We start from the raw sequence: 21,368 nt of genomic DNA on the forward strand, positions 1-21,368 counted from the left end.
TGCATGCCATGCTGTTACACTCAACACTGATGCACCTAAGGTCAGTGCAGGTAATGCTGTTGCACTTAAAGCTGTTGGCACTTAATCCATTGCATTTATGTTGTTACACTTAAAGCTGTTGCATCTGAGGCTCTTAAAGCTGTTGTATCTAAATGCCCTTGCACTTGAAGCCGTTGCACTTAACCCTGTTGCACTTCATGGTGTTGCCCTTAAGACTGCTGCACTTGAGAGTCCTTGCACTTCATGCTGTTGCATTTAACACCACTGCATTTGACACCATTGCTCTTAGCACTGTTGCTTCATGCTGCACCAACTAAAGACCATGAGGGTGGTGAGAGACTGGAGCAGGTTGCCCAGGGAGGTGGTGGAAGCCTTATCCCTGGAGGTGTTGAAGACCAGGCTGGATGTGAGCAACCTGCTGTAGTGTGAGGTGTCCCTGGCCATGGCAGGGGGGGTTGGAACTGGCTGAGCCTTGAGGTCCCTTCCAGCCCTGACAATTTTGTGATTCTAAAGGTGTTGCAGCTAAAGCCCTCACACCTGAATTGCTGTGATAGGACAAGAGGGAATGGATTTAAGCTGGAAGAGGGACGATGTAGACTGGAGGTGAGGAAGAAATTCTTGACAGTGAAGGTGGGGAGATGCTGGCACAGGCTGCCCAGGCAGGCTGTGGATGCCCCCTCCCTAGAGGTGTTCAAGGCCAGGCTGGATGAGGCCTTGAGCAGCCTGGGCTCAGGGTAGGTGTCCCTGCCCATGGCAGGGGGTTGGAATTGGATGATCTTGGAGGTCCCTTCCAACCCAAGCCATTCTTGAACCTATGACTCCTCACCACCAGAAGCCACCCCAGGCACCCCAATCTTTGCAGCAGGGCCAGTGTCTCCTTGCCCAGGAGGAGGCCAGGCTGAGACAGTTGGGGTTGTTCAGCCTAGAGAAGAGAAAACTTCAGGGAGACCTTAGAGCAGCCTTCCGGTACCTGAAGGGGCTCCAGGAGGGCTGGGGAGGGACTTTGTAGAATGACCTGGAGGCCAAGGACAAGGGGGGAAGGCTTCAGACTGGAAGAAGCTGGATGGAGATTGGACATTAGGAGGAAATTCTTCCCCAGGAGGGTGGTGAGGCTCTGGAACAGGTTGCCCAGAGAAGCTGTGGAGGCTTCAAGCCTGGAAGTGTTGAAAGCCAGGCTGGATGAAGCCTTGAGCAACCTGTGCTGGTGGGAGGTGTCCCTGCTCATGGCAGGGAGTTGGAACTGGATGAGCTTTAAGGTGCCTTCCAACCCAAACCATTCTACAAACCTTTGGCTCCTCACCACCAGAAGCCACCCCAGTCCTTGCAGCAGGGCCGGGGTCTCCTCACCCAGCCTTGGACGGCTGGGGCGGCAGCGGCTGCCTGGCCCTCGCCTGGCCCTGCCTGCGCGGCGCGGCCGTGGCGCTGCCGGCCGGAGCACGCTGCCTGCCCGCACATGGCTTATTTTAGGTTTACAAACACGATGCCCCCTCCTCCTTCCCCGTGAGTCATCATCAACCCCGTCACCGGGCCGGGGAAGCCGGAGGCGGCGGCTGTGGCTCATCCCCCTCACAGCTGATGACATCAGCGAGGGGAAAGGAAAATAAAAAGGCAAAATTCGGTTTCTTTCCCTCCCCCCCTTTTTTTTTTTCCATCATCCTCATTCTTTTGGAGAGCAAAATGGGGAGGATGGGATGGGGACGGTGCCCATGGCTCCATCCTGGCTCATGGGTGGTCCACGGTATGGTGTTGGTGGAGAGGACCATGGCGTGGTTGGAGGGTGGGCAGCTGGCTTCCTTGCCCAGCTGGAGGCCAGGTTTTGGCAGCCTTGGATTCAAGGCGATGCTGCTCGGTGTGGTTTCGGGGATGGGGAGATCTTGGAGGGGTGGGGGGGGGGGAACTGGTGAGACCCCAAACTGTAGGCAGAGGGGCTGGCAAAAAGCCTGGCCCGGTGGTTTCCCAGGTCCTGGCAGTGCCGGTGAGCGTGGGGGTGCCAAAGCCCCCGCGGCTGAGCTCATCGCCGGAGCCGGTTGGCGTCAGGGCTGAGGTGGCTGCGGTGACTCAGCAGCGCCGGTGCTGACTCAGCAGCACCGGACCCCGGGGAGGCAGCTGGGCTAGCGGGGGAGCTGTACTTCTCGGGACAGAGAAGGGATGGGTTTGGGTACAGCACGTCGCCAAACGGTTTTGCTGGCTGCGAGCCAGCGTCCGCGCCCCCGGCACACATCCCCCACCCCGTGTGCCTTCCTCTGGCTTTGACAAAGGGATTTCATCCAGCGGGGTCTCAGCTCCCACCTGCCACGGGATGCTTTTCCCCACGGGTGCTGAAGGCTCGTGGTGGTGAAACCGGCTCCAGGTTTGGCAGGGACGGCGTCTTCCCTGCTCCCAGACGGGGCAGGGCCCGGCTCCCACTCATCTCCCGGCTCCTGCCCGCGGCCATCGCGCCCTCGACTTGCCCGCGCTTGTCGGGCGGGAGGGTGGTGTCGTGCAGGGTTCTCCTCCTCCTCCTCTTCCTGCGCCAAAAGCTCAGGCTGTGCAGCACGGCGCCGGTGGTGTGAGGAGCACCCACGTCCCAGGGTGGGGGGGACACTACAGCATCCCCCAGGTATGGCAAGACAGGGATGGGCTGGAGGGAAACCAAGCACCAATGGCTGCTGGTGGAGCATCTCTGATTTGCACCCAGAGTCCAGGAGGGTGCAGGGAACCCTCTCCCTGCACAAAGTGGGGAGGCAAAGCTTTGAAAATGGGGGTGCAGTTTGGTTGGTGCATGGGTTCAGGGCAGCTTTCCTCCTTGCTCCTCAAACCCCAGCTTTTCCCCTCTGATCTGCAGTGCAAAGGAATGGACAGGGTGGAAATGTCCCCACTGGGGGTGTTGTGGGGCTGGAGGGGCTGTGAGAGGCCTGAGCCCAATCCCATGGGAGGACAACCGGCAGTGGGGCTGTGAAATCAGGCCCAGCCCTGCGGGGGTGGCCGGGGTGGGACAGCAAACGCTCCGGGGCTGGGCGAGGGGTAAGGCCCCAGGCCCTTCTGTGGCCCACATGCTTTCTGCTTCCTTCTCCCTTCCCACCTGTGTTCTTTTTCCTTCCCCTTCCTCCTCTTCTTTCTCTTTCTCTTCTTTCTCTTCTTTCTCTTCTTTCTCTTCTTTCTCTTCTTTCTCTTCTTTCTCTTCTTTCTCTTCTTTCTCTTCTTTCTCTTCTTTCTCTTCTTTCTCTTCTTTCTCTTTTCTCTTCTCTTCTTTCACTTCCCCTTAATGTTCCTTCTTCCTAATCTCCTTCCTGTCTCTTTTCCTCTTCCCTTTCCTCCCCTTCCCTTTCCTCTTCCCCCTTCCTTCCCATCCCTTCCTCCCTTCCCCATGGCCAGAGCCCATTCCCTACCAGCTGGCAATTTGGCTGTGCCCAGCGAGCCCTGGTGCCAATCTGGTAGCCAAATGCCGGCAGGAGAGGAGCCAGCTGTGCTGAAGGGAAGAGTGCTCCAAGAAACAAAAATAGCACTGCAGGTTTTTTTCCCTTTCCTCCTCTTTTTCCCTTCCAAGCTGCTCTGCTCCCTCCCTGCCCAGCCGGAGCCGGCAGCCTGATGCAGCTCCACGCTGAGCCAAGCCTTTCCCTCTGCCCATGCCAACTGGCAGCTCCTGGCCCAGCTCTGCACCACAGTGGGGAGGCACACATGGTGTGGTGGGGAGGCACACACTCCATGGCTTGGCTGTGGCAACTTGCTTCCCCAAAGCTGCTCCCATGGGAGTATCCCTCGGGATTTTGCCCACTCACCCCCAGTGCTGAGCATCCATGCTCTGAACATCCCTGATCCAAGCATCCCTTCCTTGAGCATACCAAGAACAAGTTTCCAACAAGAGGTCTGGTGAGGAGCAGCTGAGGGACCTGGGATTGTTCAGCCTGGAGAAAAGGAGGCTGAGGGGAGACCTTCTGGCTCTCTACAGCTCCCTGAAAGGAGGTGGGGGTTGGTCTTTTCTCCCTGCTAAGAGGTGATAGGACAAGAGGAAGTGGCCTGAAATTGTGCCAGGGGAGGTTTAGGTTGGTGATGAGGAGAAGTTTCCTTGCTGCAAGAGTGGTCAGGGATTGGAAGAGGCTGCCCAGGGAGGTGGTGGAGTCCCCATCCCTGGAGGTGTTCAGGAAACCTGTGGCCATGGCACTTGGGGACATGGTTTGGTGGCCATGGTGGTGTTGGGTTGATGTTGGATTGGATGCTCTCAGAATTCTTTTCCAACCCAGACAGTTCTGGGTTCCTATGATTCAAACATCTGTACCCAAACATCCCTGCTCCAAGCATTCCTGTTCTGAACATCCCTTTCCCAAGTATTCCTTTCCTGAGCAACCTGATTTCAAGCATCTTTACCTGAACATCCCTGCTCCCAACATTTGTCCTCTTAAGTGTCCCTTTCCCAACCATCCCTGCTATGAGCAACCTCTTCCTGAATGTTCTTGCCCTAGGGATCATTTCCATTTCCATCTCAATCATCCTAACCCCAAACATTCCTACCCTGAGCATCCCTGCTCCAAGCATTTCCACCTCGAGCATCCCTGCCCCAGCTCTGAGCATCCCCACCGCAAATATCCCCATCCCAAGCATCTTGATCCCAAGCATTCCCTCCCTGACCATCCTGACCCCAAGCTTTCCCCTTCCATGAGCATCTTGATCCTCATCATCCCCACCCTGAACATCCCCAGTCCAAGCATCCCAATCCTGATCCCTCTCTTCCATGAGCATCCTGATCCTCAGCATCCCCATCCTGAACTTTCTCAGTCTAAGCATCCCCATCCCTAGCATTCCCTCCCTGAGCATCCAGATTCTGGGCATTCCCATCCCAAACATCCCTGCTGCAGCCCCTCCAAAAGACAAAACCCTTTTTGGGGAGGAAATAAGGAAGATGAAAATGGGAACAAATTCTTTTCCACCTGGGAAGAAACCCAAAATATCTCTTGGAAGCTGCCAGTAGGATGCTGGAGCTGGGATTGGGATTAAGTTGGCTTCAACTGGCTGATTGTACCCTGGTGGGAATGGGAAAGGGGTGAAATAATCATAGAATTGTTAGGGTTGGAAGGGACCTCAAGGCTCAGCCAGTTTCAAGCCCCCTGCCATGGCCAGGGACACCTCACAGCACAACAGGTTGCTCACAGCCACATCTTGCCTGGCCTTAAAATCCTCCAGGGATGAGGCTTCCACCACCTCCCTGGGCAACCCATGCCAGTCTCTCACCACCCTCATGGGGAACAACTTCTTCCTAATATCCAAACTGAATCTCCCCACTTCTAGTTTTGCTCCATCCCCCCCAGCCCTAACACTACTGACACCCTCAGAAGTCCCTCCCCAGCTTTCTTGTAGCCCCCTTCAGATACTGGAAGGCCACAAAGTGGTCTCCTCAGAGCCTTCTCTTCAGGCTGAACAACCCCAAATCTCTCAGTCTGTCTCCACAGCAGAGCAGCTCCAGCCCTCTGCTCATCCTCATGGTCCTTCCCTGGACACCTTCCAGCCCCTCCAGATCCTTCCTGTAACAGAGGCTCCAGAACTGGACACAGAGCTCCAGGCAGGGTCTCACCAGAGCAGAGTAGAGAGGGAGAATCCCCTCCCTCGACCTGCTGGCTACGTTTCTCTTGCTGCAGCTCAGGCTCTGCTTGGTTTTCTGTGCTGCAAGTGCACACTGCTGGCTCACCCCCAGCAGCATCCAAAGTGGGGGTGACGGCTGCCGGGGGGTCCCCAGCAGCGCTGCCGTTTGCTGGCGCAGAGCAGAGCTGAGCTTCCCGCAGCGTAAATCGGCTCAGCTCCCACGGCACCGCCGCCGCTCCGGCTTTGCTCCAGGCTAAATGAGGACAGGAGCGAGCGGCTCAGACCCAGCGCCGGGGTCAGCTGGGGCCATGGAAACAGCTTGGAAAACAAGGCGGCAGAGGCGCCCGCGGTGCCGGCAGCCAGCAGGACCGGGAGCTGGCCGGGTGGCTACCCCAGCCTGGGCGAGGGGAGCTGAGGGGCTGCCGTGGGTGCAGCTCGCTGCTCCAGCTTCCCTCATTGTCCTCCCTTTTCCATTTTTAGGGATGCTGAGAGGCGATTTAGGGCATCAGTGCTGTTTGGTGGCTCTCTGGCATCCCTCCCATGCTAGTGCCCAAGGGTGGTGATGGTGGTGTGGGACTAGGAAGGGGTTTTGGGGTCTGGTGAGACCAAGCAGTGCCCCCTGGTAGCATCAGTCCTGGCGGGGGGGGAGATGTGTGTGTGTGGTGTGTGTGTGCTTTGGGCAGCATTTCTTGCCCACTGGAGCCCTTTGGTGGCATGAGGCCAGCTGGTTGGTTGCTGCAGGGTCTGCCACGCCGTGGGAAACCCCCACAGCGGTCACCCCCAAGCCAGCATCCCAGCAGAGGATCCCAGCAGAGGATCCCAGCAGAGGATCCCAGCAGAGGATCCAGGCAGAGGATCCCCGGGGCCGTTGCCAAAGGAGGGGAAACCACAAACTGAGTGCCGGGGGCTGGCCAGGCTCCACCAGCCTGGGGCCTGCAGCCAAGCTGCCTCTTGGCCGCCTTGTGCTGCCGGCTGGCAGCAGCACCCAGTGACCTCCTGGCCACCCCTGCCGTGCCCTCCCCGCAGCCCTGCCACACAGCAGGGGCTGCCCCCGTGTGCCCCACTCCACTGCCAGCACCGTGAGGGGTTTGGTGTCCCCAGTCTTCACAGGATCACACAGGATGTTAGGGGTTGGAAGGGACCTCCAGAGATCTTCCAGTGCAACCCCACCCTGCCAGAGCAGGGCCACAGAACCCAGCACAGGTCACACAGGAACACATCCAGATGGGGCTTGAGAGGCTCCATCCACAACCTCCCTGGGCAGCCTGCTCCAGGGCTCTGTGAGCCTCACAGTGAAGAAGTTCTTCCTCATGTGTTGGAGTTTCTCTCCTCCACTTGCCTCCTTGTCCTCCTCCCAGATGCATCATGTTTGATCAGCCTCAGTGGTGGTTAGCAGCAGGGGGGCTCTGAGCAGCACTTTGCAGGGTGTGTGGTGTGCACTGTGCTGAACCATTCTCTGTTTAGGGCTTGCCAAAGGATTTAATGAAGTTTTTGGGGTGGGGAGTGTAGGAGGATGTAAAACCTGTTCCATGTTGGGAGTAGTAACTGGAAATGGAGATGTGTAGGGTGTAGAGACTGCAGGATGTGTAGGGCTGCTGAATATGAACCTGCAGTGACCTCCTGCAAACCAGCAGGCAGCTGTGTGCTGGGCTGCAGCCAGAGCAGGGTGGGCAGCAGGGCAAGAGAGGGGGTTCTGCCCCTGGGCTCTGCTCAGACCTCACCTCCAATCCTGCCTCCAGTTCTGGTGTCCCCAACAGGAGGACACAGAACTGCTGGAGTGAAGCCAGAGGAGGCCACAAAGATGCTCCAAGGGCTGGAGCAGCTCTGCTGTGAGCACAGGCTGAGGGAGCTGGGGCTGTGCAGCCTGGAGAGGAAAAGACTCCGGGGGGACCTTAGAGCTGCCTTACAGTAGCTGAAGGGATCCTGCAGGAAGGCTGCAGAGAGACTTTTGCTGAGGGTGTCTAGAGCCAGGCCAAGGGGGAATGGTTTGAAGGTGAGGCAGAGTAGGGTTAGAGTGGAGCTGAGGAAGAAGTTCTTCATTGTGAGGGTGCACATGCTGCCCAGGGAGGCTGTGGCTGCCTCCTGCCCAGAGGTGTTCAAGGCCAGCCTGGATGAGGCCTTGAACAACTGGGTCTAGTTGAGAAGCCACAACCCCCCACGGCAGGGGGTTGGAGTAAATGATCTCTGAGGTCCCTTCCACCTTGAGCCATTCTGTGAGCTGCAGAGTTACTGTGTGCACAGGGTTGCTGGCTATGAAGGGTTGTGGGATATACAGGCTGCTGGCTCTGTGGGGTACTGGATGGGCAGGCTGCTGGTGTTTAGGGTTTCTTACTCTATAGGATTGATGATCTATAGACAGCTGGCCCCCTACAGGGTTGTTGGATGTTGTTGGGCCAATGGCATCCTGGGGTGCATCAAGGTGGCCAGCAGGGCTAGGGAGGTTCTGTCCCTCTGCTCTGCCCTGCTGAGACCACACCTGGAATACTGTGTCCAGTTTTGAGCTCCCCAGTTCAAGAGAAACAGGAATCTGCTGTGAAGAAAGGCTGAGAGCCCTGGGGCTGTTCAGTCTGGAGAGAAGGCGGCTGAGAGGGGATCTGATCAATGCCTATCAATATCTGAGGTGTGGGTGGCAGGTTGAAGGTGCCAGGCTCTGTTTGGTGGTGCCCAGGGATGGGACAAGAAATAATGAGTACAAGCTGGAACAGCCTCAGCAGGAGGAGAAACTTGTTTGGTGTGAGGGTGCTGGAGGCCTGGAGCAGGCTGCCCAGAGAGGTTGTGCAGTCTCCTTCTCTGGAGGCTTTCAAGATCCACCTGGATGTGTCCCTGGGTGACCTGCCCTGGGTGACCCTGCCCTGGCAAGGGGCTTGGACTGGATGATCTCCAGAGGTGATCCTTCCAATCTGTACCATTCTGTGATGCTGTGCTGTGTGGGTCACTGGACATGGAGCTCCTGGCACCGTAGAGGGCTGCTGGAATGTATGGGACTGTGGAGTATCTAAGTTCCTGGGTACAATGAGTTGCTGGATGTGGAGGACTGCTGGGTGTGCAGGGCTGCTGCACGGGCAGGGCTGTGAGATAAGAGTGCTGCATGTGCAGGTTGCTGGGTATGTGGTCACTGGAGCCACAGGGCAGCAGGATCCATAGGGGAGAAGGATCCACAGGGGAGAAAGATCCATAAGACAGTGGGATACAAAGGGGGAAAAGATCCATAAGGGAGCAGGATCCACAGGCTGTGAGATCCATAGGGCAGCAGGACCTGTAGGGGAGCTGGATCCATAGGGGAGCATGATCCAGCAGGACCTGTCGGACCCCCCCTCCCGGGGGCTTCCGTTCCCCACCATACCACCCGCTGCTCCTGTCCGACCCACAGGGTCGATGTCCTCCCCCCCGCCGTGTCCCCTCGCAGCACATCAAGGCCCTTTCGGTGCCCGTTCAGCTCCGGGGGGGACCCGGGATGTCCGTGCAGTTCCGGGGAACTGCGGGGAGACAAGGGCTGTCCGTGTGTCTGTCCAGCTCTGGGGGTCTGCAGGGGGACCTGGGGTGTCCATGTGTCCGTCCAGCTCCGGGAAGCTGGAGGGGGAGCCGGCAGGGAGCCGCGGCCCCGAGTGTCCGTACGGCTCTGGGGAGCTGGGGCTGGAGACGGGGGGGAGACGGGGTCCCGAGTGTCCGTGTGTCCGTACAGCTCCAGGGAGCTAGGCAGGGGACGGGGGGGGAGGGGAGGCCCCAAATGTCCATGTGTTCGTCGAGCTCCGGGGGGCTGCGGGGGCACGGGAGGGGCCCGGGTGTCCGTCGAGCTCCGGGGGGCTCCGGGCCCCCTTCGGGGGCTGGGGTGTCCGTGTGTCCGTCCGTACGTGCGCGCAGCGCTGGGGCTAATGGCTCCGGCAGCTGGTGGTGCTGGGGGCGGGGAGGGCCGGGGGTGGCGGAGGGTGGCGGAGGCTCCAGTGGCTCCTTTCTGCTTCTCTTTCCCCGGGACGGGTCCCCGCTGTCGCCTCCGGCTTCGCCTCCCGTTCCTCTTCCCCCACCCCCCCAAACACGTAAGTGCTGCCCGTTCAGAGCCCGACCCCAGCCCTGCACCGTGACCCTCCCCACCCCCCTACTCCCATCCCGGGAACTCCCCCGGGTTTCCAACGGCTCCCGACGGTTCCCAAGGAGCCGAGCCCAGGCTGGAAAAGCTCCAAGCTGGGCTCTGCCCGTGCGGTTGGGTTGGGTTTGGTTTGTTTCCTCCTTTCCCTTTCTCTCCCTCCTCCTGTTTAAGGCTTTTAAAACAGGGAAAAGAATAAAAAAAAAAAAAAAAAAGAGGAAAAACTGTTAAATATTCTTTTTTTTTTTTTTTTCCTCGGGGTTGATTTTAATTTTTTTTCGTGTTTATGGCCCCGGGAGGATGCAGAAGGCATCGCGGAGCAAACCCCAACCGAAGCATTTGGGGGGGGGGGAGGGGGTTGCTCTTTATTTCCATTTCCTCCCCTCTTCCCCCTCCCCCCTTCCCTAGTTTTTCTTCTTTTCCGAGTGAAGGGAAGGAGGTTTGGGCAGGGATTGTGAGTTTTTACCCGGGGAAAGCAAGCCGGGATGTGGAGGGATAAGCAGCCGGGGAGGGGATGGAGGGATTTCTGCGGCCGTTGCCGGAGCGAGGCGGGATGGGGATTGATTCGGGGGGAGGGGGGGAAAAGCCACGAGGGTTTTCCATCTCCCAGCCCATGGGGCCAGGAACAAAAGGAGCCGGAGGAGAGAGTCGGGAGGTGGGGGGGGGGGGGGGGGAAATAATCCTATTTTTAATCTCGATATCTTTATGCCCCTCCCCCTCGCTGATTTGGGGAAGGTTTGTAGCGTTTGGGTTAACCCTTTAGCCGCTGCGGGAGGGGGCGTTTGCAGGAGGAACGATTTCCCTGCACCCCCAGCCCGGGTCCGTCACCCCATTTGATCTTTGAGGTCTTTTCCAACCTTGTTGATTCTATGATTTATGGGATGGAGCAGCCCCAAAGCGCCACCCTGGATTGGCAGCTGAGTTTTGGGACTTCCCCTACCCTCACCCAGCAGGTTTCCTCCCCCTACCGTTCCTGCCCCAGGTAGACCCTTGGGGCTGGCATCTGCTCCCCCACCCAGAGCCAAACAGGTTTGTCGTCGTTCCTCGGGGCTGGCGTCACCGCTGCGATGCCGTGGGGATGCTTCGGGGCAGCAGTGTGTCACCCCCAGGAGGTCTTGGGGGGTGCTTGGGGAATTTTTCTCTCTGGCCCTCGGGAAAAATGCTTTGGAAGGGGAGGAGGAGGAGGGTGAAGGTGCCTGGTGAGGCTGTTTCTGCCTTGGTTTGCAAAGGCGAGCAGAGGCGGTGCGTTGTCCCCGCCCTGCCCAGGCTCCCGTTTGGCCGGTGCAGGGCACAGAGCGGCACCGGAGCGCTCACTCCCCAGACCTGCTGGACCGGTCCCGTCCCTCCCGGCTCCGTGGCTTGGCTCTGGGAATGCCACGAAGGGATCGAAGCTGGAGCCGCCCCTGTAAAGCTGCAGCAGCATCGGGGTGAGCCCTGCGCCGGAGCGGGGCTGTGGTGATTGGCACCGGGAGAGTTTTTGCCTCGGGGGGAGGGGAACTTTTGGGGGCTGCGATGGCGCTGGGAGTGGTTCCTGCCGGTTTCACCGGGGGGGCACCGGCGTTTCACTGCAGTCAGCAGCAGTGCCGGTCTCCCGTGTAGAACCCAACCCTGCTCCAGCAGGTGGCCTTGCTCAGCCCCATGTCCCGAAGGACTCCTGTGCCAGAGCCGTGGGGCTGGGGGCTGAGCACTTCAAGGTGTCTCCAGCACCAACAGCCACACACCCACAGCTTGCTTGAAGCCAAAGCCATAACGGGGGTCTCTGGAGCAGTAATGGGGGTCTTGGGAGCAGTAATGGGGGTCTCTGGAGCCATAATCGGGGTCTCTGGAGCTGTAATAAGGGTCTCTGGTGCTGTAATGGGGATCTCTGGAGCTGTAACAGGGGTCTCCTAAGCCATAATGGGGGGCTACAGAGCTGTAATGGGGACATCTGGAACTGTAATGGGGGTCTCTGGAGCTGTAACAGGGGTCTCCCGAGCCATAATGGGGGTCTCCAGAGCTGTAACAGGGGTGTGTGGAGCTGTAATGGGGGTCTCTGAAGCTCTAATGGGGGTCTCTGGTGCTGTAACAGGGGTCTCCTAAGCCATAATGGGGGGCTACAGAGCTGTAACAGGGGTGTGTGGAGCTGTAATGGGGGTCTCTGGAGCTCTAATGGGGGTCTCTGTAGCTGTAACAGGGGTCTCCCGAGCCATAATGGGGGTCTCCAGAGCTGTAACAGGGGTGTGTGGAGCTGTAATAGGGGTCTCTGTAGCTGTAACAGGGGTCTCCCGAGCCATAATGGGGGTCTCCAGAGCTGTAACAGGGGTGTGTGGAGCTGTAATAGGGGTCTCTGGAGCTGTAACAGGGGTCTCCTAAGCCATAATGGGGGTCTCCAGAGCTGTAACATGGGTGTGTGGAGCTGTAATAGGGGTCTCTGGAGCTGTAACAGGGGTCTCCTAAGCCATAATGGGGGTCTCCAGAGCTGTAACGTGGACATCTGGAACTGTAATGGGGGTCTCTGGAGCTCTAATGGGGGTCTCTGGTGCTTTAACAGGGGTCTCCCGAGCCATAATGGGGGTCTCCAGAGCTGTAACAGGGGTGTGTGGAGCTGTAATAGGGGTCTCTGGAGCTGTAACAGGGGTCTCCTAAGCCATAATGGGGGTCTCCAGAGCTGTAACATGGGTGTGTGGAGCTGTAATAGGGGTCTCTGGAGCTGTAACAGGGGTCTCCTAAGCCATAATGGGGGTCTCCAGAGCTGTAACGTGGACATCTGGAACTGTAATGGGGGTCTCTGGAGCTCTAATGGGGGTCTCTGGTGCTTTAACAGGGGTCTCCCGAGCCATAATGGGGGTCTCCAGAGCTGTAACAGGGGTGTGTGGAGCTGTAATGGGGGTCTCTGAAGCTCTAATGGGGGTCTCTGGTGCTGTAACAGGGGTCTCCTAAGCCATAATGGGGGGCTACAGAGCTGTAACAGGGGTGTGTGGAGCTGTAATGGGGGTCTCTGGAGCTCTAATGGGGGTCTCTGTAGCTGTAACAGGGGTCTCCCGAGCCATAATGGGGGTCTCCAGAGCTGTAACAGGGGTGTGTGGAGCTGTAATAGGGGTCTCTGGAGCTGTAACAGGGGTCTCCTAAGCCATAATGGGGGTCTCCAGAGCTGTAACATGGGTGTGTGGAGCTGTAATAGGGGTCTCTGGAGCTGTAACAGGGGTCTCCTAAGCCATAATGGGGGTCTCCAGAGCTGTAACGTGGACATCTGGAACTGTAATGGGGGTCTCTGGAGCTCTAATGGGGGTCTCTGGTGCTTTAACAGGGGTCTCCCGAGCCATAATGGGGGTCTCCAGAGCTGTAACAGGGGTGTGTGGAGCTGTAATGGGGGTCTCTGGAGCTCTAATGGGGGTCTCTGGAGCTGTAACAGGGGTCTCCTGAGCCATAATGGGGGTCTCCAGAGCTGTAACGGGGACATCTGGAACTGTAATGGGGACATAGGGATCTCTGGAGCTGTAACAGGGATCTCTGGTGAGGTAATGGGGGGGTCTCTGGAGCTGTAACGGGGGTCTCTAGAGCCATAATTGGAGTCTCCAGGGCCAAACTGGGGGTCTCCGGAGCCGCAGTGGGGGTCCGCCCGTGAGCCTGGGCCGTGGACGGTTCCCACGCCGGCGGTGCTGGCACCGTTGGGAGCAGGAAGCTCTGCCCACAGCTCCCTCCTGCTCTTTTTTTTTCCTCCAGCAAACTTTGCTGTATTTTTAGCCGGCAGGAAGCTCCTCTCTGGTTATCGGCAAACTGCTCATGCAGCGCCCCGGCTGCCGCGGCGCCAAAATCCTCACTGCCAAAGCCGGGGGGAGAGCCGCAGAGAACAGAAAGACCCCACCCCCCATCCTCCCCGAACCCCGGCGAAACTCTTTGGAGGGTCTTAACCGGGGTGATGTGCTCCGTGGGCGCCGCCGCGGGCAGCTCCAGTGGGTTGGGGTCTCTCCTTGGCACGCCGCGGGTTTTCTGGCTGCCGGTGCCGTCGCTCGGCGTTGCCGGGAGCCCCGGCCGGCCGTGCTGATCCAGAGGCTGGGTTATATGAGGTGAAAGCATCCCTGCGACGCCCCTGGCACCGGCCTAGCCAACTCGGCGGCTTCCTGCCGTGCCCCGGCCCCCGACGAAGGATGGCTGCTCCCGGCCAGGATGTTTGCTTTGGGCACGGCTCCAAGCCCCCCTCCCCCCACTCGCTGCTCTCCCTGTGCCGCTTCCTTCACCGGCGCAAACCGTGGTGCTGAAATACTGGAACAGGTTGCCGAGGGATGTGGTTGAGGCCCCACCCCTGGAGACGTTCAAGGCCAGGCTTGAGGTGGCCCTGAGCAGCCTGCTGCGGCGGGAGGTGCCCCTGCTGAGCGCAGGATGGCCTTTGAGGGTCCTGTCCCACCCGATGCAATCTGTGAATCTGTGTCATCCGCGGCAGTGACGCCCTCCCTGCCCCACCAGGTCCCTCCCCATCCCATCTGGAGGGAAATCCCAAACTGTCCCATGAGCAATTTCGAGAGCAGGCCGTGGGGTGTGGTGGGGACGTGGGTGGTACGGGGCTGGCACAGTGCAAACCGGCTGCAGCCTGAGCCCAGCTGCTCCTCACGCAGCCAGGCACAAAAAAACCTCCTGGTTTTGCTGCTGGAGATCGTTTTTCACATGGCTCAGCTGTGTCTTCATCACCTGGGTGAGAAAAGAGATGGGGAAAGGAGGAATAAAGAGGAATAGGGAGGGGATGGGAGTGTTCAGCCTGGAGAAGAGGAGGCTTCAAGGGAGAGCTTAGAGCTGCCTTCCAGTACCTGAAGGGGCTCCAGGAGAGCTGGGGAGGAACTTTGGACAAGGGCTGGGAGTATCAGGATGAGGGACAATGGCTTTGAGCTGGGAGAGGGGAGACTGAGACTGGAGATGAGGAAGAAATTCTTGAGAGTGAGGGTGGGGAGAGACTGGCACAGGTTGCCCAGGGAGGCTGTGGCTGTCCCCTCCCTGGAGGTGTTCAAGGCCAGGTTGGATGAAGCCTTGAGCAAGCTGAGCTGGTGGGAGGTGTCCCTGCTCATGGCAGGGGGTTGGAACTGGATGATCTTGAAGGTCCCTTCCAACCCAAACCTATTCCATGAATCTGTGAAGTCAGGGGGGAAGGAGGGGTCCTGGTGGGGGTTGCTCACGCCTCTCCTTTCCCCCTCCTGGCAGACAGGATCAGCGGGCGACCCGGTTGATGGACCCAGCAGAAGCCAAATGGAAGAAGGGCCAATTAATTATGTGGAAGAAAGGCGGCTGAAGGAGGGCAGCGGGCTCAGCCTGGCCAATGGGGGCCGGCCAGAGGTGGGGGGCACCGCACTGATGGAGCCGAGCGGCTGGGCCCAGGGCCAGCTGCCCAGCGCCGCCAAAGCCCACTTGGAAGACGTCAGGAACCTGGTGGCCTTCTCGGCGGTGGCCGAAGCCGTTTCCTCCTACCGGCTGCCGCCGCCGGGTTCGCCGTCTCTGCTCTACGAGAAGTTCGACTCGGAGATGAGCCGGGGGGGGCTGGGCACGGCCGACGGCGTGCCGCGAGGGGAGGACCTGCACGCCCTCAAAGCCGCCCTGGCTCTGGCCAAGCACGGCGTGAAGCCCCCCAACTGCAACTGCGACGGCCCCGAGTGCCCCGACTACCTGGAATGGCTGGAGCAGAAGATCAAGACGGCTCTGGGCGAAGAGCCGGCACCGCCGCGGCCCCGCGCCGCTCCCAACCCCCCGCCCATCCCCCCGGAAGGTGCTATCGACCCCCAGCCGGTGCCTGAGGCCGCCGAGCCCTGCCCACCCGACGGCCTCCCCTTTTCCCAGAGCGCGCTGACCATCGCCAAGGAGAAGAACATCAGCCTGCAGACCGCCATAGCCATCGAGGCCCTGACCCAGCTCTCGGCCGCCCTCCCACAGCCCGCCGGCGACGGCCAGCCCCCGCCGCCGCCCCCCCCGCCGCCCCCCGCCACCCCCTTTGTCCCAGGCCCCCTCGTCCCGCCGGGGGCCGCCTGGCAGCGAGGGGATGAGCCCCGTTACCCGCCGGAGCCGGGAGCAGCACCCGAGCCATTTTTTGGTGCGGCACCTCCCCCGGGGGGCTTCACAGCAACGTGGGGGCTGGAGGCCGAGGGGGCGGCGGGGGCCGGAGACCCTATGGCAGAGCTGGAGCAGCTGCTGGGTAACGCCGATGACTACATCAAGGCAGCCTTCAAGAGACCCGAACCGACGGCCGGCAAAGCGGTGACGCCTAAACCAGAGCCCCCCGAACGAGCACCCAGCAAGGAAGCGCCGGGCGGGCCCCGTGTGGCGCCGGCACCGCCGGAGCCCAACCTGCACAAGAAGACGCAGATGGTCCTGCAGCAGCATCTCCACCACAAGCGCAGCCTCTTCCTCGAGCAAAGCCTGGCGGCGGCGGCGGCCCCCCCTGACCGGCCAGGTGGTTGGTGGGCTCCTGGTGCCCCGGCCGTGCCCCCCAAGCCCTTCGAAAAGCAGCCCAAAGAGAAGAAGAAGAAACCACCGCCCGAGAAGCCTCCCCCGGCCAAGCCGCTCCGTAAGCAGGTGCAGATCAAGAAGCCCAAGCAGAAGGACTCGCAGCCGCTCTTCCTGCCCCTCTGGCAGATCAGCCTGGAGGGGTTTCGGACGCCCGCCGAACCCCCCGCTGAGGAGATGCAAACCGAACCGCCGCCGCCGGCCTCTGCCTTCCCGCTCCAGCCTCTTGCACTACCCCTGCCCGGCGCTCAGCCCCCGCCGCCGGACTCCCTCGACGGCGGCCCCCCGGCTCCCGACTCTCAGGAAAGGGGTGCCCCCGGGGGGGGGCCCCCAAATTCACCCGGCGCCGGCGGGCTCCACCGGCTCAGAGGATGCGGCGACCGCCCCGCCGCCGGCCACCTCCACCCCCCTGGTGGTGGACGACAAGCTGGAAGAGCTCATCCGCCAATTTGAAGCCGAATTCGGGGAGAATTTCAACCTGCCGCCCCCCGAGACCCCCGCCCCGCTCGCCCCCGGGGCCAGCGAGCTGCCGGGGGGGCCAGCACCAGCCCCACAAGTGCAACCCACCGCCGCCGCCGCCGCCGCCGCGCCGGCTCCGAGCAGCGCTCCTCAAGCAGGACCCAAAAGCTTTTCGTTCTCCCCAGGGAAGGGTCCGCTTGCAGAGCCCCCCTTCACCGCCCGCTCCCCCAAACAGATCAAAATCGAGTCTTCTGGTGCTATCACCGTGGTGTCCACCACGTGCTTTTACTCTGAGGAGAGCCAAAACCCGGAGGCGGAGGACGCCGAAGGGACACCCACCAAGGACGAGGTGCCGCTGACGCCCACCCTGAGCGGCTTCCTGGAGTCGCCGCTCAAGTACCTGGACACGCCCACCAAGAGCCTGCTGGACACCCCTGCCAAGCGGGCACAGGCCGAGTTCCCCACCTGCGACTGTGTCGGTGAGCCAGGGGCTGTGCCAGGGGCACTACGGGCTGCTGGAGGGTGGGGGGTTGGTGTCCAGCCCCAGGGGGGGCATTTCCAGGAGGTGGCTTTGCAGAGTGGGATGGCCCTGGAAAAAGACTAGAAGATAACAGAGGGATGCCACCGTGCTGACAACACAGCAAAACTCCAGTGATGTGGGACCACCTTCTCCTTTCTCCTCCTCCTTCTCCTTCTCCTTCTCCTTCTCCTTCTCCTTCTCCTTCTCCTTCTCCTTCTCCTTCTCCTTCTCCTTCTCCTTCTCCTTCTCCTTCTCCTTCTCCTTCTCCTTCTCCTTCTCCTTCTCCTTCTTCTCCTTCTCCTTCTCCTTCTCCTCCTTCTTTTCCTTCCCCTCTCTTCCATCTCCTTGTCTTCCTTCCTCTCCCCCTCTTTCTCCTCTCCTCTCCTCTCCTCTCCTCTCCTCTCCTCTCCTCTCCTCTCCTCTCCTCTCCTCTCCTCTCCTCTCCTCTCCTCTCCTCTCCTCTCCTCTCCTCTCCTCTCCTCTCCTCGAATCTCCTCTCCTCGAATCTCCTCTCCTCGAATCTCCTCTCCTCGAATCTCCTCTCCTCGAATCTCCTCTCCTCTCCTCGAATCTCCTCTCCTCTCCTCTCCTCGAATCTCCTCTCCTCTCCTCTCCTCGAATCTCCTCTCCTCGAATCTCCTCTCCTCGAATCTCCTCTCCTCGAATCTCCTCTCCTCTCCTCGAATCTCCTCTCCTCTCCTCGAATCTCCTCTCCTCTCCTCGAATCTCCTCTCCTCTCCTCTCCTCTCCTCTCCTCTCCTCTCCTCTCCTCTCCTCTCCTCTCCTCTCCTCTCCTCTCCTCTCCTCTCCTCTCCTCTCCTCTCCTCTCCTCTCCTCTCCTCTCCTCTCCTCTCCTCTCCTCGAATCTCCTCTCCTCGAATCTCCTCTCCTCGAATCTCCTCTCCTCGAATCTCCTCTCCTCGAATCTCCTCTCCTCTCCTCGAATCTCCTCTCCTCTCCTCGAATCTCCTCTCCTCGAATCTCCTCTCCTCGAATCTCCTCTCCTCGAATCTCCTCTCCTCGAATCTCCTCTCCTCTCCTCGAATCTCCTCTCCTCTCCTCTCCCCTCCCCCTCCCCCTCCCCCTCCCCCTCTCCTTCCCTTCTCTCCCTTCCCCTCTCCTCTTTCCTCTTCTTTATTTCCCCCTCTTTCCTTCTCTCCTCCATGGGGCAGGGGATGACAGGACATGACCCAGGATGGGTTGGAAGAGCAACAAACCCCAAAGTGCTGCTGGGTTTTGCCTCCACCAAACACTTGGCTCAGTCCCACGGACAGGCCCACAGTGCTGCAGCTCTGCTGTAACCCAGCTCCCCTGACTGTCCTGCTGCTTGCAGCCAAACTCACTGCTTTGGGTTGCTCAAAATAACCTCAGATTTGGCTCAGTGTCCGTGCTTGTGCCTGGAGCTGGGTTTGCTGCCAGGATGCTGGCTCAGTGGGTGGTCAGCCCCAGCAGTTGTGTTGACAAAGCACCAAACTCTTGGATTTCTTTTATTTCTGTGGATTTGGGGTTTGTTTGGGTTTTTTCTGTGTTTTGGTTTGGTTTTGGTTTGTGTTGGCATGTCCCAAGCTTTGCAGCAAGTGTTTGAGATCTCCCACCCAGTCCCTGCAGTTGTAGAATTCCTCAATCCCAGCATGGTGTGGGTGGGAAGGCAGCTCTGGAGCTCACCCAGTCCAAGCCCCCTGCTCCAGCAGGGCTCCCACAGCAGCTTGCCCAGCAGCACAGTGCCCAGGGGGGGTTGGGAGCTCTCCTCCACAACCTCTCTGGGCAGCCTGCTTCAGGCCTCCAGCACCCTCACAACGAACAACTTTCTCCACCTCTTCAGATGGAACCTCCTGGGTGCCAGTTTGTGCCCATTGCCCCTTGCCCTGTCCCTGGGCACCACTCAGCAGAGTCTGGCCCCAGCCCCTTGCCAGCATTGCTCAGCTCCCCTCTGGGGCTGCTCTTCTGCAGGCTCTCAGCCCCAGGGCTCTCAGCCTTTGCTCCTCACAGAGCTGCTCCAGGCCCCTCAGCAGCTTCTCAGCCTCCCCTGGACTCTCTCCAGCAGCTCCCTATCCCTCTTGAACTGGGGAGCTCAGAACTGGACCCAGGATTCCCAATGTAGCCTCCCCAAGGCAGAGCAGAGTGGGAGGAGAACCTCTGTCACCCTTCTGGCCACATACTTCTCCATGCCCCCCAGGACACCATTGGGGCCACCAGGGCACACTGCTGGCTCCTGGGCACCTTCTTGTCCCCCAGCACCCCCAGCTCCTTCCCTGGAGCTGCTTCCCAGCAGGTCCCCGCTCCCCTGTCCTGCTGCAGGAGGTTGTTCCTCCCCAGGGGCAGGACCCTGCCCTTGCCCTGGTGGCACTCCACAAGGTTCCTCTCCCCCAGTTCTCAGCCTGCCCAGTTCTCACTGAATGGCAGCACAGCCTGGGGGGTGTCAGCCACTCCTCCTTGTTTGGTCCCATCAGCAAACTGTCTGAGGGTTCACTTTTACCCTCACCCGGGTCATTGTTGAAGATGTTGACCAGGGCTGGCCCCAATCCTGACCCCTGGGGAGCACCATCCCCCTCCATCTGGGCGTGGGCAGGTGGATCTTCCCTCTCCCCTGGGAAGAGCAGGGTCGGGATTTGGGGCATCCAGCCGGAAAAACAGGCCCCAGAGTGCTGGGAGAGGTGGCCTCAGGCTGTGCTCAGGCTGCACTTTAGTAGCAGGGCTTACAATTATTTATTTATTTGCTGGCTAATAGCAGCAGTAATTAGCCCAAACAAGCACCGAGCAAGCAAAAAGCTCTTCTGGAGCTGCTCAAATTGATCCTGGAGGTTTCTTTTGCCTCATGGTGCCAGGCAAAGAGTCAAGTTGCTTTTTCCTTTGGCAGCATGGTCTGGGGGGGAGGGCTGGGAGAGGGAGATGTGTGTGTGTGTGTGCTGGGGGAGGAGGGGAGGGATTCCTCCTCCTGCCCCCTCTCTCCATTTTCTCCAGGCAAAGCTGGTGAGAAAGCAGTGAAGCAGGAGCCAGGGCTGGGTGCTTTATGAGGTGCCTGTAATGAGAGCAGCCCTGGCTGCCTGGCCTGTATTGATCTGTGTCTGGACAGCTGCAGCCCAGCTGAGCCTGGCTTTCTCCTCGCCCTGGCTCCCAGCCAGCTGGACATGAGAGGAATGAAAATCAGCCTGCTGAGAGCAGAAGGCTGGGGAGAGCCATCAGAGCCTGCCCATGTGCTGGGTGCCTCCCACCCGGCGGCGTTCCAGCAGCTCCCTGCCCTGGGCGTTGACCCTGGGCTCCCCGCGGCTGCCCCAAGCAGCCTTTGCTTCCTGACCTGTGCCCCAAAAGTCCTGAGGGGTTTTCTGCTGGGCAGGTGCAGGGGGTGTTGTTTGCAGGGCTGTAGGTCCAGAGTCCTTATCCAAGATCTTAAGCATCCTTCCATAGCCTCCTGTCCTTCTCCTGGATCTTGAACATCCTTCCCTAGCCCCTGCATCCTTCTCACCTCTCTCAAGCATTCTTCTCATGGATCTTGAGTATCCTTCACCTATAGCCCCAGCATGCTTCTCCTGTAGCCCCAGTGTTTGTCTCCCTTAGCCCCAGCAGCCCTCTCCTGTAGCCCCAACAGAGACTCATAGAACTCTTGCCGTTGGAAAAGACCTTCAAGATCATCCACTCCAACCATTCCCTGACTCCACCAAGGCTGGGGCTAAACCATGGCCCTCAGCACCACATTTCTGCCTCTTTGAAACACCTCCAGGAATGGGCATTCAACCACCTCCCTGGGCAGCTTTGAGAACCCTTTCAATGAAGAAGTTTCTTCCAATGTTCTACCTAAACCTCCCCTGGGGCAACTTGAGGCCATTTCCTCTCATCCTATCACTAGTGAGAAGGGAGAAGGGGCCAGCTGCTACCTGGCTCTTACCTCTTTTCAGCCCTAGCCTCCTTCTTCAGTAGCCCAAATATCCTTCTCCAGTAGCCCAAACATCCTTCTCCAGTAGCCAAACCTCCTTCTTCAGTAGCCCAAGCATCCTTCTCCAGTAGCCCCAGCTTCCTTCTTCAGCAGCCCAAACATTCTTCTCCAGTAGCCCCAGCATCCTTGTCCCATAGTCCCAGCAGCCTCCTGTAGCCCCAGTGTTCTCCAGTGGCCCAAACATCCTTCTCCAGGAGCCCAAAGATCCTCCTCCAGTAGCCCAAACATCCTTCTCTAGCCCCAGCATCCTTCTCCTGTTGCCCCAGCACCCTTCAGCCTCTCCCCCATGCAGCAGCTCCTTCCTTGCCCAGGCTCAGCTGGCTCAGGACATGCCATGAGCATCCCCAAGTCCTAGGGTAGGC

At 59.5% G+C, this 21,368-nt stretch overlaps 1 protein-coding gene across 1 annotated transcript in view; it reads left to right on the top strand.

Moving 5' to 3' along the window:
- The window catches only part of TET3 (tet methylcytosine dioxygenase 3), a 46,530-nt gene that overhangs the window by 12,039 nt on the left and 13,123 nt on the right, over window positions 1-21,368 (top strand). The window contains 2 exon segments of the mRNA XM_068156462.1: window positions 14,804-16,411; window positions 16,413-17,034. Of these exon segments, the coding sequence (XP_068012563.1) occupies window positions 14,804-16,411; window positions 16,413-17,034 (2,230 nt within the window).

Source organism: Melanerpes formicivorus, unplaced genomic scaffold (assembly GCF_026170545.1).
Source record: "Melanerpes formicivorus ecotype bairdi unplaced genomic scaffold, bMelFor1.0.p_v2 SCAF_34, whole genome shotgun sequence".
NCBI classification, from domain to species: domain Eukaryota; kingdom Metazoa; phylum Chordata; class Aves; order Piciformes; family Picidae; genus Melanerpes; species Melanerpes formicivorus.